Source organism: Accipiter gentilis, chromosome 30, assembly GCF_929443795.1.
Source record: "Accipiter gentilis chromosome 30, bAccGen1.1, whole genome shotgun sequence".
In the NCBI taxonomy this organism is placed as follows: domain Eukaryota; kingdom Metazoa; phylum Chordata; class Aves; order Accipitriformes; family Accipitridae; genus Astur; species Astur gentilis.
This window is the reverse complement of record NC_064909.1, coordinates 7,301,959-7,318,868: the sequence shown is the minus strand read 5'-3', so window position 1 is coordinate 7,318,868 and position 16,910 is coordinate 7,301,959. Positions and strand designations below refer to the sequence as shown.

General features: G+C 38.4%; 1 protein-coding gene across 3 annotated transcripts in view; it reads left to right on the top strand.

Moving 5' to 3' along the window:
• Positions 1–16,910, top strand: part of MTA3 (metastasis associated 1 family member 3) — a 230,276-nt gene that overhangs the window by 128,397 nt on the left and 84,969 nt on the right. Inside the window, exon 19 of one of the 3 annotated variants that reach the window (XM_049833911.1) lies at positions 10,060–13,052. The exons of 1 other annotated variant lie outside the window; for it this stretch is intronic. In XM_049833911.1, coding sequence (XP_049689868.1) covers positions 10,060–10,195 — 136 coding nt within the window. In that variant the 3' untranslated portion in view covers positions 10,196–13,052. Of the gene's footprint in view, positions 1–10,059; positions 13,053–16,910 lie in introns of those variants that run through there. One more of the 3 variants, XM_049833912.1, reaches the window with a different exon arrangement.

Sequence of the window (16,910 nt, the reverse complement as noted above, 5' to 3'; positions counted from 1 at the left end):
TAAAGAGCAGTGACACATTTAGAGTTGTCACTCAGCCACTTGCAATCTTCGCTTCACTCTTTGACAAAAGTCATTTCACATCCAGACAGTAGCTCCAGAAGTAGCTAGAGCATTTTATATTTGGGAAGGGAAATATTATTTCTGAAATGAGACTTTTTGCAAAATTTTACTGCCTTGGGAAGCTTGAGGGGGGGATGGACCAAAAGAACTTAAATGAAACAACAGGGATGATAATAAATGCATTAAAGATTGTCTTAAACACAGATGATGGTGGAGAAGCGCCGGTATAAGTACTTAACTTTTCCAGAAACCTCATTCACTTTGTTAGACCTTCCAGACCCAATTCAGCAAAGCTCTTAAATGCATGCCTGACTCCCACTGAGTGCGGTCTGTCAGCTAGAGTACATCACGTAGTCGGTAATACACCTTATATGTCAGATGTTAAATTGGGATGTCATGCAATTCTTTTAACCTGTTTTCTTACAGTTCTTCACAAATCTTGAACTTCCTGCAGTACGGTTGGCCATTTCAAAAGGTTTTCCTTCAGAAGCTGTCTTTTGTGTTTGTGCAGAGGATTTGATGTAGCTGAACCCAATCCTCTTTACAGGATGTTTTAACTGAAGGTCTTAGGGCTTAGCGTTTCGTTAGCTTGCTGCTCAGCTTTTTCCTAAATCCACATACCCAGTGTGAATGTGTCATCTTGTAATATTTGGTTGTCTCCTATTGTGGGAGTTAAAACCAATTTGGTTTTGAGCAAGAAGAAATTCTTCTATAAAGAAACATCTTTGTATGGGAAGCCAATTTCTTTTACGAAGCCTTGGGAAACATACAAAATAACAAGAACAACAACAAAAATGCTAACTCGTCAGACCAGCATAGGCTTCTGCGTATTTAAGTATCAAAGAAAAGATAAAGACAATATTAATTATACAATTGTTATCTATAGCAAGGCTAGAGTAACACTAGTTTAGGACTAAAATTAGTCCATTCTCACCATTCCTGTGCCTAAACCACAGAGGTTTATCACATTAAATCTTAGCTATTGATGATTGTAATCCTCAAACACTGCACAGTATCAGTCTTAAGAGATTTTTTTTCCCTTTTTACAATTTCTGTGCCACGTGAGCAACAGTAATTAGTAGAAGCTGGACACAGAGTTAAAAATTACTTCATCTGAAGGCAGAGGAATACACAGCAATAATGTGCATGTAGATATAGAAACTAGGTAAGTCCTGTGGTGAACACGCTGTTGTTAAATAGGAAAGAAAGTGATAAAACTCTACTGTGGTGAATATATTAAAAATGACAGAGATCCTCACACTCTTAAAATTCACACAGAACTGCCCACTAACTTTCATTTATAAGTTGTCCTGTATCAGATTCTTTATTTCAAATTACAGATAGAGGACTTAATTCTGAGCTAGTCTGTATTTCAGTGTATGTATTTAATAATTTATTCTTACTATTTTCCTCAGATTTTTTTTTTTAAACTCATTAAGATCTTTTAAATGCATGACCCTCTGGCATTAAAGTAAGTAAGGCTGTGGAAAAACAAATGTTAGTTGGTCTCTTGTGAAAAAGCTTGCATAAGTAACCACATAGGCATTTTAAATGTAAAACGCCAAGGAGAACATAATGGCTGTTACTCTGCAAGCCAATCACAGAGATAACTATCGGTTCTTGTCAAACATTTAAGGAACCATGGCTGGCTGTTTTTCTTACTTGTGCTATGGATAGAGGCTAAAACATTTACCTGACAGTATACAATAGAAGTGTTGTTCTAGTGGAAAAAGCACAGACCCGAACTTTAAAATTCCCCCATTTCCTCTATTACTTCATGTGAGACACCAGACAAGCCATTTAACCTCTGAGTAGCTCCACCTTTTTGTCTGTAAACTTGAATAATATTGATGTATACCTACTCTTAAGGATGCTTGCAGTTTTTAATTAAGCAGTCCAGCAAGCACTGTGAGATACTGACATGAAAAGTGCTGGCCGTAAGAGTGGAGAGCAGGATGAATGGCAGAAAATGAACTCGAATAGACCTTTGGTAACATGAATATTAAAATTAAAAAAAAAAAAAGATACAGTCTTTGAAATGAAGCTGACCTTAGAAATTAGCATAAAATCATTCTGTGGCAAAGCTTTCCTCTGTTGATGCCACAGCACAGATCTCTAATCCATATTCTGCATCAGAGCTTCTGTGTGTAGTCACTGCTGATTATGCAGGAGATTGATGGTGTGGAGCAGAGCCCCAGGGGATGGTTTCATGAGGGAACTTTTGCTCTCTGACTATTTCTGGTAAGACTGATTAATTTTGATTTTCAGTCCTTGCTTAATAGCAAGTAGCCAGAATGCCAAGAAGCTCCTTCAAATATACTCTATTGGTACGTATAATATTCCACGAAAAGGATATGCATAATTGATAAAGAGGAAAAATATTGTCAATTTTTTGAGCCTCAGGTACTATTATAAGCTATAATACTATAAACACAGTGTCCAGGCAAAAAACTTCAGATGAAACCTACTCTGAAGTAATCAAACAAGGTAAGGAAAGAAAGAAAGAAACAAAAACAGTAATAAAAAGCCATACAAAAAGTTTTGCGTTGAAACAGTTCTCCTAATAAATAAAATACTGAAGTAGTTAAGATGGGGTGTTTAAAGTGTGTCAAAGTTGGAAACAGCAACAAAAGTAAATGATCTCCCCCTGCCAAAAAAAAGAAAATTGAGCATATAATAGAAAGTTTTCTCTTAGCTTGCACTTAAATAAATATATTTAGTTGAAAATTTTCAAAAATATTGTGTCAATATAGTATTTAATGTTGTTGGGGGAATGGCGCTTAATGCTTGTAGCCCAAGGCCAGAAACAGAAGTTGTATATTCTGAATATTTTCATCATCTTAAAGTCTGGGATAGTGCTAGAATTGTGAATTAATATGCAAGATGTTTAGGTAGTAGTTCAAAGCAACATTGTGTTCCACTCTTAGCCAGCTCTGATACATCTTTTCTCCAATTTCTTGCCTGTCTCAGGAAAAAATATATGCTGCCATGCGAGTAATATTTTCATCTAATAGCGGGTGATGTTTAATCCATATACAGAGTGGCCATCCTTCTGCAGAATGACTAGATGCGATGAAAATTCCTATTGGCAGAGTACAAAGTCACGTAGGAATTCACCCACACCCTGCTGATATAGCTGGGAAGAATAAAGGAGTTGCTTTGAGATCTTCTGCCGTTTGTGCCTCTAAGCTGTAGAAGGCTTTCTGGCTCCTTGGATTCCCAGGGTGCTGCCTATGTATTGACAAATCTGCAGTGATCTTGGGTGTGCGTTCATGGGGAGGAGGAGAGGTTAAGCAACTCTTCCTTTAATGGAGCAGGCTTCATGCCTTACAACCTCTGAAGTAGATGGTAGCTAAGAGGAGGGTAACGAATTTCGGATAAGGTGCAGAGCAGCTGTCCCATAGCTCGGGTTACAAGTCTGTTGAAGCCTGGGCCATTGTTTTGTTTTAAGGGGTATGAATAATTTCCTTTTTACCCATTCCGTCCAGCTACCTTTGCTAGGATTTACTGGTTCTAATCCACTCTACGAAGCTGGACGCTGTGGTGAAACGCCATGAATCCAAGGACAGGCCTTTCTCCCTTCTTTGAGGGGAAAACTGAGGAACGTGGCCCTGTGCATGCCGTAGTCCCTGCCGCGTGCCGTGCGATGTGAGACGTCGTCCCTGCAGAGTTCACAAAGCTCCACCCAAGACGTGGGGCAAGTCCTGAGCTACTTCATCCATGTTGAGCTCTGTGGTGTCCGTCATTCCTACCGCCTAGGTCAAGGGTTTTCTTTAAACTGTGCCTACCACAAACCAGTCTGGTAGGGCCTCCGTGCTGCTGGCTTCTGCGAGAAGTCAGCGTTCCGCTGAAACTGGTGTGTGATCGTTTTTGTCCTAGCCAGCTGCAGTAGGTAACTTTAGTCTCTTGGTGGTAAGTACCGAGCTCGCAGATGAACTGGGAGGATAATTCCATTGCTGATTGTTAAGATTTAGATTTAGTCATCATCTCATGACTGCCGTATGACAGCACCCTTTTATAATGTTTCTTAGGGGTTAAAAGTTTTTCTCAGTTCCAGCATTCGGCTGAAAAACGAATAGTAATGCTGAGAATAAGACTTTGCACTTCTTTAATTTCTTCTCTCCTAGCATCCTAAACGACTTCAAAATATTAATGAAATATGCTGTTTTCAGGGGAAATGAAAGCATGGAATAATCTGTTGAACGAGGTGATTTTTCCAAAAAGCCATGGCAGTTGTTTGCAGTAAAACATCATTTCAATAGTGGGTAAGGTTCCTGTTGTTCTAGGCACTCTAAAAATGCACACAAAGTGATGACTTCTGCTCTGAGGAGGTTTTGATCTGAGTAGATTTTAAATCAGCAGCAGGTAGAAGGAGACAGAGAGGTGGCTTGTGCCATGCAACAGGTCAGGCAGGCATGACGCAGTCATAGCAGTCTGTGCTTGTAACACTTGACCTGGATTTTTCCTCCCAGTAAAGACGAAGCTCAAAAGCCATTATTTATTGCTTTATGTATATACATAGTAGCTATAAGCTGTTGCTCTGAAATACAAAACATCAGAGAAGCCCTCAAAGTGGTGCAGTGCTTGAAAGTGCTCTATTAAGCTGCTCAGGAAGATCTGACACAGTAATTTGTAACTGGTGTGTCCATAAATCGTTGTTGATAGAGAACAGTTTTGCTTTGTAAATATTGATACCAAATCGGAAGATAAACACCAGCAAAGGAAAACGTTTACTTGCTAGGAGGAGAAAAATAAGACCACCTCTTAAAACTTTTAAATGATGTTGGCATGTCTACAGCAGTACCTCTTTAATCTTATAAAGGTTGTACCACTCTATCTGCCATCTTTATGAGTTTTATAATGTAACTAAGTGGCTTATGGCAACTGCTTTCCAGTCGCTCGATGCTTATTAAAACACTTCTGATTTGTTTTATAAATGAACATTTCACAAAGGAGCTTATTTTTAAAAGGTGTATCAGTGTCAACCCACTTCTGCCTTCCAAATATATTTCTCCTAATTTTTGTCATTTTGAGGTTAGATTAAAAGTTTAATGGAATATGCGTAAGCTTTAGCCTCAAAGTGCTGAGGAAAAAAAAAAAAAAGAAAGATGATGTCTAAACCACCAAGCCAAATAGTTAAATAAAATACTTCTCATTTCCATACAGGCAGAAATGTACGAAGTGCTGTGAGTCATTCAGTCTCTCTGTAACCTGTCAGGTTTCTAAAGTTCTGTGCCTACAGCTTCATCCTAGTTAAATTCTCTTTGAGCAGACAGCATTGCACACATTTTGGCCTTTCACTTTGTTTAAAAGCCTGTTGAAATTAATAGAAAGCCTATTAGCCTCCCAAGATAGTGCCTCCTCTTGTAATTTAATCCACTGAATAGTTACGGTGTTCCTCTAGATACAAGAAGCCCTCAGAGAAATGAGTAATAATTGGGTCTAAGAACCCCCAAGGAATGATGGTTATTTTTTAAATAGTTGATTTTGCTAACTGGCCTTGAGCTTGCACTGAAAATCTACATTGCACAGAATTTACATGGCCCTGGAGCAGCAGCAACTTCACAAATCTTTGTCTGGAACACTTTTTCATTTTTTTAGTTTAGCTTTTCTCTCTGAATGTCTTGATGGTTAGACTGATTGCAGGTTTCCCATAAAACTTGTACCAGAATGCAAAATCCTGCCTTGCTGTAGTTTATGTCTAGAACTCCACCTCCTTCCAGGGTTGGCAGTATTTTGTGTGCCTGGCACATTTAAGTCGCTGTTTACAGTTGGCAAGTCATACCAGAATACTTCACCCCAATCTAGAGATTAGGTGGAATTTCAGCTATGATTGTCCAGGGAATCAGTTCCCTTATGTCTGCTGCCAACCTGTGCATATTTCTTGTGCTACCAGCAACGATTGGATAATAATACATTTCCACAGCATTAGGTCTTTGTATATAATGATGTTGCTCAAATGGCATCAGTCTAAGAAAAACTTGGGCAAAAATATCAAACTAATTTAGGTAGAGCATGAAAATACTATGCCCTTCAGCTTAAAGCTCTGTAGCCAGGTTTGTATTAGGTCCTTAATATATTTTTAGTGGAAACAGCATCAAAAGCACTTCTGGACCTTGGTATTTAAAAAGAATTATGGACATCTCACAAGTGTGTGTGTGTATGTGTGCTGGGGGCAATTCCCCTTCATCGGAAAATGTTTCTTTCCATTCCCTTTCAAAAGAAGGTCTGTCATCTGCTAAAATTTCAGCAGGCCTTTACATGCAATTAATTTCTCTCACAGTAAAAAACTTCTGCCATAACGTGAATTTATTTAGTATTACTTCTTAAGTAATGTTGGTATAGCTGAATAGACCAAAGTCACTCTAGTCATCATAACTGTGAGTCTCATGCAGAGGAGGCAAGACTGATGCACAACAGTTTGTATATAGAAACACTAGCAGACAGAGATGCCTGATACCAACAGAGCTAAAGCAAGTAATGCCTTTAACTCCTATTAGAAAAGGCTTGAACAACACATTCTTGACTAACATCAACTGAAGGTCACCTTTCTTTATTTTATTGAAGTTTAAAAATTGCTGCTGGTTTAATGCATGGCATAATTAGAGTAGGGATCTTTGAGTCAGCTTTTACAAATGAGAAATTTTGTTACCAGCTATCCTATTCCTGAGAAACCTGGACAAAACAGAATTATATAGGATCGTGCTTAACTTGACCAGATGGTTAGTTACATGGAATTCACTTAGATCTTGGGAGGGGGGTTGGTTCATTGAAATGGTTTGCCTGATTAAATTTAAGCATGGCATAAATGCCCTATACAGCCTAACTGTTATTTCTACCCAGTAGGTTCCAGTCTGTATATGAAACTTGCAGAGAAAATAGGTCTCAATAGTGTGTGGTACTTATGTACATTTCCATATTTCCCTGAATAGGTGCCAGAGGTCTTATGTACCTTTATCTGCAGTAACTAATTGAAGTATCATGCAGACATAAAGAATTTGTCTTATTCTGACACTAGCAGCAGTGCATCACACTTGACATAAAAATGAGCACAGTGGGCTTTATATACCAATCACCTATTAAAAGTTTGATTCATTCTCATACCTTTGGTCTCAAGAGGACTAGAAATACAATGCAAAGGCTTTCAAATACTTCTTAATTCACATTTCAAATGAAATCTGTAACGCATCATACTTCAAGCTCTAGTACAAAAGTCAAAGGAAAAAGCAGGGGAAAATGGCAATTACTCTTTCATACAACTGCAAAGGATGTTATCAACACTACAGATATTAAAGCCATTTACTTGTGATCACCAAATAAAAGCTGTATGTAATTAAAACATATGGCTGGTATTAACTGAAAAAGGGACAGGAAATTGAACATTAAAGGTGACTCTGCCCTTAATTCATTCTATCATTGGGGGAGGGAGGAGAAGTGCTCTGAGTGAAAGGGCAACGGAAATCTTATCTTTGAATTTCCTGCCTTTCATAAGCTACTATTAAAACCTTCATGATTAAGTGTTAAAAATACCTCTGAAGCATTGTAAAACCTGTGCCTCTCAAAAAGCTTGATCGTATTTAGATGCTAAATTCTTCAGCATAAAGAATCAGTTCCCTCCACCCTCTATATTTTTTTCAGTAAAAAGAATAGTTTTGGCTTTTAGTGAAATGGTTGTTTAAATATTACATCTAATGAAGTCAGTGGAAATTTCTATTCTTCCAATCTTATTTCTGAAAGGCTATATCCCAGAAAGCTAATTTCTGGAAGCATTTGCACAATCCTGTTTAAGTAGAAGTGCTGGTTTGTCTTTTTAGAATGCATACCAGATTAGTTCTTCTGACAATCTATGTAGAGCTACTTTCATTTATACTAAGCGAAGAGTTGATTCTTTTTGTGGTTTACTTGATGTAATGCTGATGACTTCTCCTTTTTTGTTCTGCCTTTTTTCATGCTAGTTTTGAACCAGTATTTAATGAGAATAACTGCATCTTTTGACTTTACTGTCCTTACACAATAATCACAAATTGTAGTCACAAATACTTTACTGTCCTTATGTTTGGTGTCAGCTGCAAATTGCTTTCATTAGTAGGAACTTCTTGGCAGTTTATGAAGTAGCTGTATTAAAAATTCAAAAGGGCAAACAATTATCTAACATTTTTGTAAACCATGGGCTTCTCAAATTATTAATGACCACATTCATCCTGTAAATAAATACAGAGTTTTGCAAACAAATTCATCAAAAGGGATCCAGTTCTGTAAGCTTTTGCTGGAATGATCCCCATTAATAATCAGCGTGGGTAGCAGCTATTGTATATTCACATGACTTTACAAAACCTAGCTGGTTTACTATTTTAGAAATGTGTGTTTCTACCAGTCTCATGTTACATTTTTATGATTTTACCATTCTGGAAGGTATGCAAAATCTTGTCAATCAGTTGAATATCTTTTTAGGCCTAATGTAAGATGACGATGTAAAGTAAGTACTCAAACAGTAAGTCTGTGTCTCCGTGGGGTTGTGTGAAAAGCCTAAATTTTGCTTTCTGGCAATTCATTTTCTTTTCTTTTGCTGTGTTTATTACTGAATGATGCTAAATCCTGATTTGATATTCCAGGCCATGAGATGCTGATGACATCCTGCTTTCAGGCAACTAAAATGAATACTTCTCTCCACGTTTTAAATATATTAACCAAAATAGATGTGTTTTTCAGGCTCACTTTAACCTCTAAGAGCACAGTATATTCTCCTGATTTTTGGCTTTTGGATTTGTCTTTGATTATGTTCTCTTCTGTGGCCCAGTTACTCAAATGGAAGCTTACATTCCTGGGAAATAGTCAACCAGTAACTAAATACCTGTTTGAAATTTAATATGCAAATTATCATTTTAGTATTCAATAGAATTTATTTTAAGCTGATCCTGTATTTTCAATGTCACATGCTACCATTTTTCAGTTTCAGATTTAACAGCCCATTAAGATGAAAGGGACAAATCACTTCTTGAGTTACCATCTCAAAGCCTTGATGCAGGTAGACCCATCATCACCTTGTAGTTTGTAGTCATGTCACATTTTCAGCTTGGAAAGTTGGTATTAGAAAGCCTGGTCTCATTTAGTGTTAGAGGCCCCAGTTTCCTTTTAATTCTTTTCCATAAGCTCAAAATCTCTGTAATTTATAAAACTACCTAAACGAAAACTGGGATTCTTGACTTGAGTGAATTCAGAAAATAGGTCATTTTCCAGTAACATCTAAGTTCTAAGTTCTTGACATACTCTGTGTGTGTCATTTCTGTGTTTGCTGATACTCTGTGCCCTAGATACACTTAGCATTGTGGTTATTGATTTACAATAGTAGAAAGACAGAACAGTTGGACCATAACAAAGCTTTTTGCTTCAGAATTAACTGTCCTTGGACATAGAAGATTACAATATAAAAAACATGTTTGCCTGTAGTTAATATGTTTGATTTATCATCTGAAAGTCTAAAATTAAAGTGAATTTACTGCACCTGAAAGACACTAGTACAAAAAGCCCAGAGATGTGGGTCATGTGTTATCTTCAGAATTGATACGGAGCAAATAACAGTTGCTCTGAGTCCATGACTTTTACAGAGGTAACACATTCACTTGGGTGTTAATGAGGTTTTTTTTCCTGTGGTCCTTTATTCCTGTAGTGATATCACATGTAAGGATTCACCATTTGAGCGTTCTGCCCCAAGATTTCATATAATTAAATGTTAATGTCCAAATATTGTCTAACGCCAACTCACTTTTCACTGAACAATTATCAGTTACTAGTTGGAGACAACTGTGAATCATCAGTTGATGGACAGGGCTCACTCTTGTTGACTGCAAGTCTCTTTTCCATGAACTAGCCTTCCTGCTCTGGTAAGAGTATTTGTTACGTTTGTTATTGGCTCTTGAGCAGTCTTCTGTTAAAGACTGAGATTTATCTCTTCTGTTGTCTCTCTCTTCTTTCTCTCCTTTCCTCCTTCCCTCCTTACAGAAAAATCCGTAAGAAGTTCACCAGATCACAGCTGAAAAGAGCTTCCAGAACACCTTGTTCTCCGATCATTACAAAGACAAAGTCTCTCGTGAACAGTAGGCAGGCACGAGCAGAGCCAGGAACCATCACGCACTGAAGATATAACAGCATCAGCACCATAATCATGTCAGAATCATGTTTAATTGTGAATGCAGATACAACAGGGCCTGCCGCATCTTCGAGACAGAAACACTGTACAGACAGATTGTGGCTGGGTTCTGTGTTCTGGGCAGGATCCAACAGCAGCCCTTGTTTTCCCTCATCTCTGCAAGGGCTACTTCTGGTTCACTGTGCAGGCCTATCCTGGGTTGTCCTGCTATTCCCTCCATTTCCAGTCATCGCTGTTAGCTGGTCAGGGAGGGACTGTTTGCACTGACCACACTGAAGGAGTATGGATGTAGAGTCCACCCACCACATTTGTCTATGCCTTCTAGTGGCTTGATGCAAAAATATGCTTTCAAAACTATTGCAGTGTCTTTAAAGTGGGATTTAGCCTTGAGGAGCTTGCATTTTCAAAAAGAGCTGCAAACTTTGGGTGTTCGTATTTTTCAGTATAGGCTTGAGTCGCTTTGGATTTGATTTTCTGAACTGCTGAGCATCCAGACTCTGAAATGAGGACAAGGAGTTTAGCAGTTCTGAAACTTAGACTGAATTAGGAAGTGCCCGTAATAAGTAGCCAATTTTCAAAATGCTGGCCATATCAGCTTCGGTTAAAATCCTGGAAAGTGTTATGTGTGTCAGTGAACATCCAGCTGGACTAGTTGCATGTGTAGGAACTGGTCCCATTGTCTATATATTTGCAAGCATCCACTTATTTCTTTGGGTATTTTTTGCATTTCTTGAAACCTGTTCTGAATAGTGAAAACCAGCAGAACACCATTCCCAGGAAAACATGAAGAAGTAGAGTATTTCCTATTAGAAATGTCTCTCCACAAAATAATTTCTACATTTTGATATGTCTGGATAAAAAGGTATCTTGCAGAATACTTTTTGAAGTTTGTAATTGTAAGGCTGCATGGATATTTACCATGGAGAGATGATGTGCCTTTTGAAACTACTTGTAGGAAACTGTCAGTCCCCCTGAAAGTGGGAATGGCAACAGGGGCAGGTCTTTTTTCTACTCAGGTACTTACAGGTGAACAATCTCTGCCCTGCTTTGAAATCAAGAGGCAACCAGTGTCTAGCATTGCTGTGTAAACCTACTAGGGATGTGTTGATTATCTGAGGCAAGTTGTGTCCTTCAATAGATTTGGTTTCCGTATGGCTTTTTAAAAGGTAGTCAGACACTGAACATGTCATAGTAAGCTGAGATGAGCTTCAAGCCTTTTACTTCTGTCTCTTTAGTAGGTAACCCTAGCAGTATTGTATAGATGTGAGGTTTTCATCCAGTTGCGGACGTGCACTCAGCTCTGTCCTTAGAAAGACAAAGATATAAGTGGTGTCTCATACCTCTGGGTGATTCTCCAAAAATTATTTCCTCCCATACGATTTACAGTTTCAGCCTGAAAGAGCATCTGTGATCTCAGCCTATAACTAGCCATACTCTCCATGTAGCATTTTGAGCTCTTGAGACAGTGACCCACATGCTTCAAAACAGAAAGCACCTCGACCTCCTGAAGGGACTTGCTTGAAGGATTTTCTGGAGTGATGGGTCCAGGTCTTGTCCACTGTCCTTCACCAGCAAGAAAAGGGTGAATACGAAGGAGAGATTATGACATGAAGTGCTCCTAGTACCCTGAGCACCCTAGTGAATGTCACAGATATGGACTCAATTGGAGAAGACCTGGGATTCATCTGCTTACAGTTCTTCGCAGTAGCTGCTGAAGTATGCAGCCCTAGGAGTCTCTTCTAGCCACAGGATCTGCCTTTTCCTCACAACAGGAGGGCTTTTCATCAGATAACTGAGCGGAGACAACCTATTCTTATTAGTAAGAATTGCCTTTATTAAATACCACATATGGAAACACCTTCTATATAATAGCTTCCTCACCCATTAAAATAAACATGATCATTCAGCAATCTGTTTGACTGAAAGTATGAAAAACATGAACAGAAAGAGCTTTGTCTCCCTCAGGCATCAGTGAAATCACACACAGCAGACTCATTTTCAAAGTGTCATTAGCTGTAAGGTGGTGGATTTTTCACCCTGCCTTATTAAGCTTGTACTCAAATTATTTCTTTTAGTCAGCGTGCTACAGTGTCTAGCCAGTATTTTGTAAAATCTCTGTGTGTTGCTGCTTTTGACAAAAGTATTAGTATCCGTAATAGTCTGATGTGAAGTCATTTTTTCTTCTTTTCCTCTGAGGAGAGAGGTTGGTAACACAACTCCCTGTTGCGCAGCCAGCTCCCTGATGCCGTTATCTTTTGCATCAAGTAGCCGAGGTAAGGAAGAATCCTTTGCAGCTTCAAGCTGGGGAGCTTCATCTGGTTACACTGGAAATAATGCTGTGACCCTACTTGGCAGAGTCATTTCACAGGTTGCAATAGCCAACCCTTGGGGCAGGTAAAGCACGGAGGAGACTGTTTGCTAGAATAACTTCTGCTCCATCTTTAAACTATTTCGCATGCAGCTGCAGAGACTTTCCCTCCCCTAAAATGCATACCGTGCACAGAGAAACTGCATGCCATATATCCCACCTTTGTATTTACCTGCTCTCTCTTCATCTTACCTTTTCTGCAAGATGTTCTCCAGAGATGGATACAGGATTTAGCTGTGAATTTCAACCAAAAGCATTGATGGAAGATTAGCTGAAGACATGTTCCTGCTGGGTTTGGGCATAAAGATTTAAATTTTGGAAGAAATTGTGACACTCCTTACCACAATGTCATGCAATTCCGTGCTTTCTGTTGAGTTAAAGATTTTTCCACTGGCTGTGAGCAAAAATGACACATTCTTGTGTGAACTGTAACAGTATATCCACAGCAAATCAGAGCTCAGTACTGTTTTTATCAAGCTTCCCAAGATAGTTATTTTAAAACTAGCTAACATATACCAGTCATCAACAATGACACTGAGTATAAACATAAACCTCAGAAGCAAGGACAAGAAGTTTGGTACTTACCGTGGATGTGAGCAAGAGAATCTAGGCAGCATCAGCACAGCATTTGCAATATGATCTGTTTTCCTGTTATCTAAATAAGAAATCTATCTGAAAATCTGCCTCTCCTCTTACAAATATGGGGCTAGAAAACCATGGAAAATGCACGATCTTTTTGTGTCCAGAAGTCTCATATAAGAAGTAGGAAGATTGTTTTAATGTTTAAAATGTCTATGTTGATGATTTCAACTATATAGCTATTCTGTTCTCTTGAAATATTTTGTATATTGTTTTCAGATTATTTTTAGAGGCCACTATTAAGTGATGGAAGTTTTGGTTCTGTAGGATGGCTAAATGAGGTTTTGAAATACTTGAGACTGCTTGAAATATGTTGGTGATATCAAAACATCTTTTAAACTAGTGTTTTGATTAAGGGCAAATACAACTTTTACTTCTGCAGTCCAAACCTTGCAGCATGTTATGAAAAACTGGGTATTGAAACTGAAATGCGGGACAAACAAGCAGGAGAAATGGTGAAATGGGATCTGCACTTACAGAATGTGCACTTTTTATTAATTGAAAGTAAGATTTATGTTTTTTTAAAAACCAATATAATTTCAACACAGGTTCTTTCCTAATTATGAAGGCTTAAATAAAATGGAATGGCTGCGTAGTAGTTTCTGATATAGCCACAGCATAACATGCCACAGCCTGGCTCAGAGAACAATTATAGTCCTTCAGAAGTATTATATTGCAAAGTGGACACAGTGTCTTCATATATGTGTACTACTATGGTAATGGAAGCGTTAGAATCTTCTGGAAACTTCAGCAAAATAATATTCATTTTACATTTTCTCTTGAAGGTCCTTTATATAAACCCGTGTCTTCATAAGCCAGAGTGGGTGTCAAGAGATCTGAGTTTATATAACTGCACAGGGGAATTTTTTGGAGTAAGTCAGGACTTTTTTATTCAAATGTTGCATGTTGAGGGAGGAAACCTAATTTTGGAATACATGGGTTTTGGATAAGAGTTTTGAGGTTGTACTATATAGTGATCAACAAATTTGCAGAATATGCTTCTGTTGCTCATAAATATTTAACAGTTGGTATTGAAATACAGTATTGATTAAGTAAAAAAGAGAAGCATTAAAGAGCTGTCTTTTTAAAATTCTGTTGTTTAGACTAAAAGTGAATTTCTCAAGGGAATGGTAAAACTGGGAAGCTCAATGTTGAGTATTTGAGGATGTGGAGCACCTTAGAATGAAACATAGTACTATTTGATTTGCATTAAAGTGTCTTTGTGTACAAACTTTGTGACTCTTGGCCCTTCTTGCAGGAAACCAAATTTCTGCATTGACACTGTCATCCTATTGTACAGTAGACTATTGAATAATCAAGAGACTGAAAATTGATGTTTAAACTGCACTAGAGTTAAAGACACAAGTATTTGAAGTGGGGATGAGGAAAGAAGACTCAAAAGTCAGGGAGAGAGAGACATGAGGTATTGGTCATTGCACTGGAACACTAGAAAACTTCTTAGGATTGAGCTGAAATCTAGGCAGAAAGACTCATAGTCCACAAAAGATACTAGAAGTTACAGTGCATTGCAGTCTCCAGTGCATTGGCCCATCTAAACTTTGCAGGTTGGCATTAGTGTCAAAAACTTTGCATGTTGTTAATTTGGTAGCACCTAGAACTGGTGACTTCTATGTGAATATGGGACATAATCTGAATCCTCTTCCTTACTAACATCTGAATAATTTCCCCAAATGAATTGGATGTTTTTTGCAGAGGAGAATCATACAAAGGGCTCTGAACAGAAGTGTAATGGCTGCTACTTCTACAGGTTTGTTCAGGGCAACTCTTCCCATCTCCTAATTCCCCCATCCGTTTTGGGGAAGGCAGGATTTATGTGGATCCATGCTGCTTGATCCACACACTAACTTTTGTTTGAAGTGCGTGCATTAGAACGGATTAAGTTGTTCTGCCCTCCCTCCCCCCCGCCCCCCCCCCTTGCCCCGAGGCCTGTCCAGATTCCAAGTAGCAAAACTCAAGTTCTTCTGTGGTGTTTGGATTTATTTGGCAAGATGAGTTACATTTTTTAGTCCTTCTGGGTGAGTTGCATTGGTATCAAGGAGGGGATAATCTCTGGAAGCAGTCCTTTGCTGGGGGAACTGAGGAATGGACATCTCTTTAACCGGGCTTACAAGGAATCTCAGTCAAAAAGGAGGAGGTCCAAGATACTCATCACTTTTCAAAGTACAACTGTAAAGCCTTTCCCTTGTCTAGTTGAAATATGTACTTGAGGGACCACTTTAGTCTCTTAATTCTTTGGTTCACTGTAAAGGTATTGATCACACGTACAAAGCCTCAGCAATGAAAGGACATGTACTTAAAGTGTTTTTCTTTCCCTTGCACCAGCAGTCAGAAAAAAAGAAAAATAGTTTAAAAAAAAAAACAAAACCAGACTGTGCTGTCTATTTGAAAGCAGAAATGATTGGAGAGGGCATTTTACTAGGAGCTGAGGTCTGTTTTGGTCCTTGGTATATGCAGAAATTTCATAAAACACTGTAAATGTAGCATATATTTTCTGTGAGACTGGTTTGACACCATGACACTTTTCCATGAAGTCAGATGCACTATGGCTATTTTATACAACAGGAAACTAGCAGATGAGTGACTGTTACCATTTCAACTTAACGTAAAAGTTCTACATGGGTTTTAGGACCTTGTGATATTACAGCCACTTGTTACCACTGTGGCAAGACCAAAGGTTCTTCAAATATACATTTTTTTGTGTATACATTAAATGTGTGTCCCTTATAAGCTAAGCAGAGGGATCTTTATGGAAATTAAAACTCTTTATTTCTCATTTAAATGATGATAAAACCTAGATGCCAGGCCAAAGTACTGTCTGTGGCCAATAGTTTTTGAGATACACACTCAAATCAAAGTCTGCTTTGTGTAGCTGGGATGTTCTTTAAGCACTAGAAATGGCACTGATACTGTATGATGAGGACATCTGTTTTTAAGTGGCTTAATAGAGTCTTGTAAGGAACAAAATCTCCTGCAGGAAAGAAATCTTAGTCTGTGCTGCTTTGGGCAATAGAATGGGAGGAAAAGGATTAGAGCCACTCTTCCTATCAAGTTAGCAATTCATGGCTGCAGAATTTCCTCCCCAAAGCTAAGCCCCAGTGAGCCTGGAGGAGTATGATGACTCCCTAATTTGTTTGTAGGGTTTTTCCCCCGTGCTTCCTAGCTGTGTTATTACTTTGGAGATCTGCTCCTCAGTAATCTGAATCAATAGTTTCAAATGTGGAGGAAGCGGCTCCACCTTTGGGCTATAAGTGGCTCTTTCCCTAGTTTCTTCTGCTTAGTCCCATAAAAGAACATTCGGTATAATAGCAAAAAAAAAGGAATTTGATAAAGATTTCTGTAAAGCTAGGAAGACTGTACAACCTTAAACTAACAGGATAGAGCAGAATAGGACACTGAATGTGATTTTCTTTTGTTACATGGGTACAACTGCCCATGACTGAAGGATCATTCTTTCAAGCAGTCCTTTCCATTCCAGTTCCCTGGACACTGCACTTGCTTTTGCTGCATTCATCAGACTCCTCAATTTGTGCCATTTGCTCTGCCCAGTAGTCACATATTGGAAGAAGAAACTACTCATACTTTAACTTTGCAATAAGATAAGTTATTGGGGTTGATGCAATGGAAATTTAGAGTATTATATTGATGAATGGCTCCATATTTGTTTTATTTCCTTCA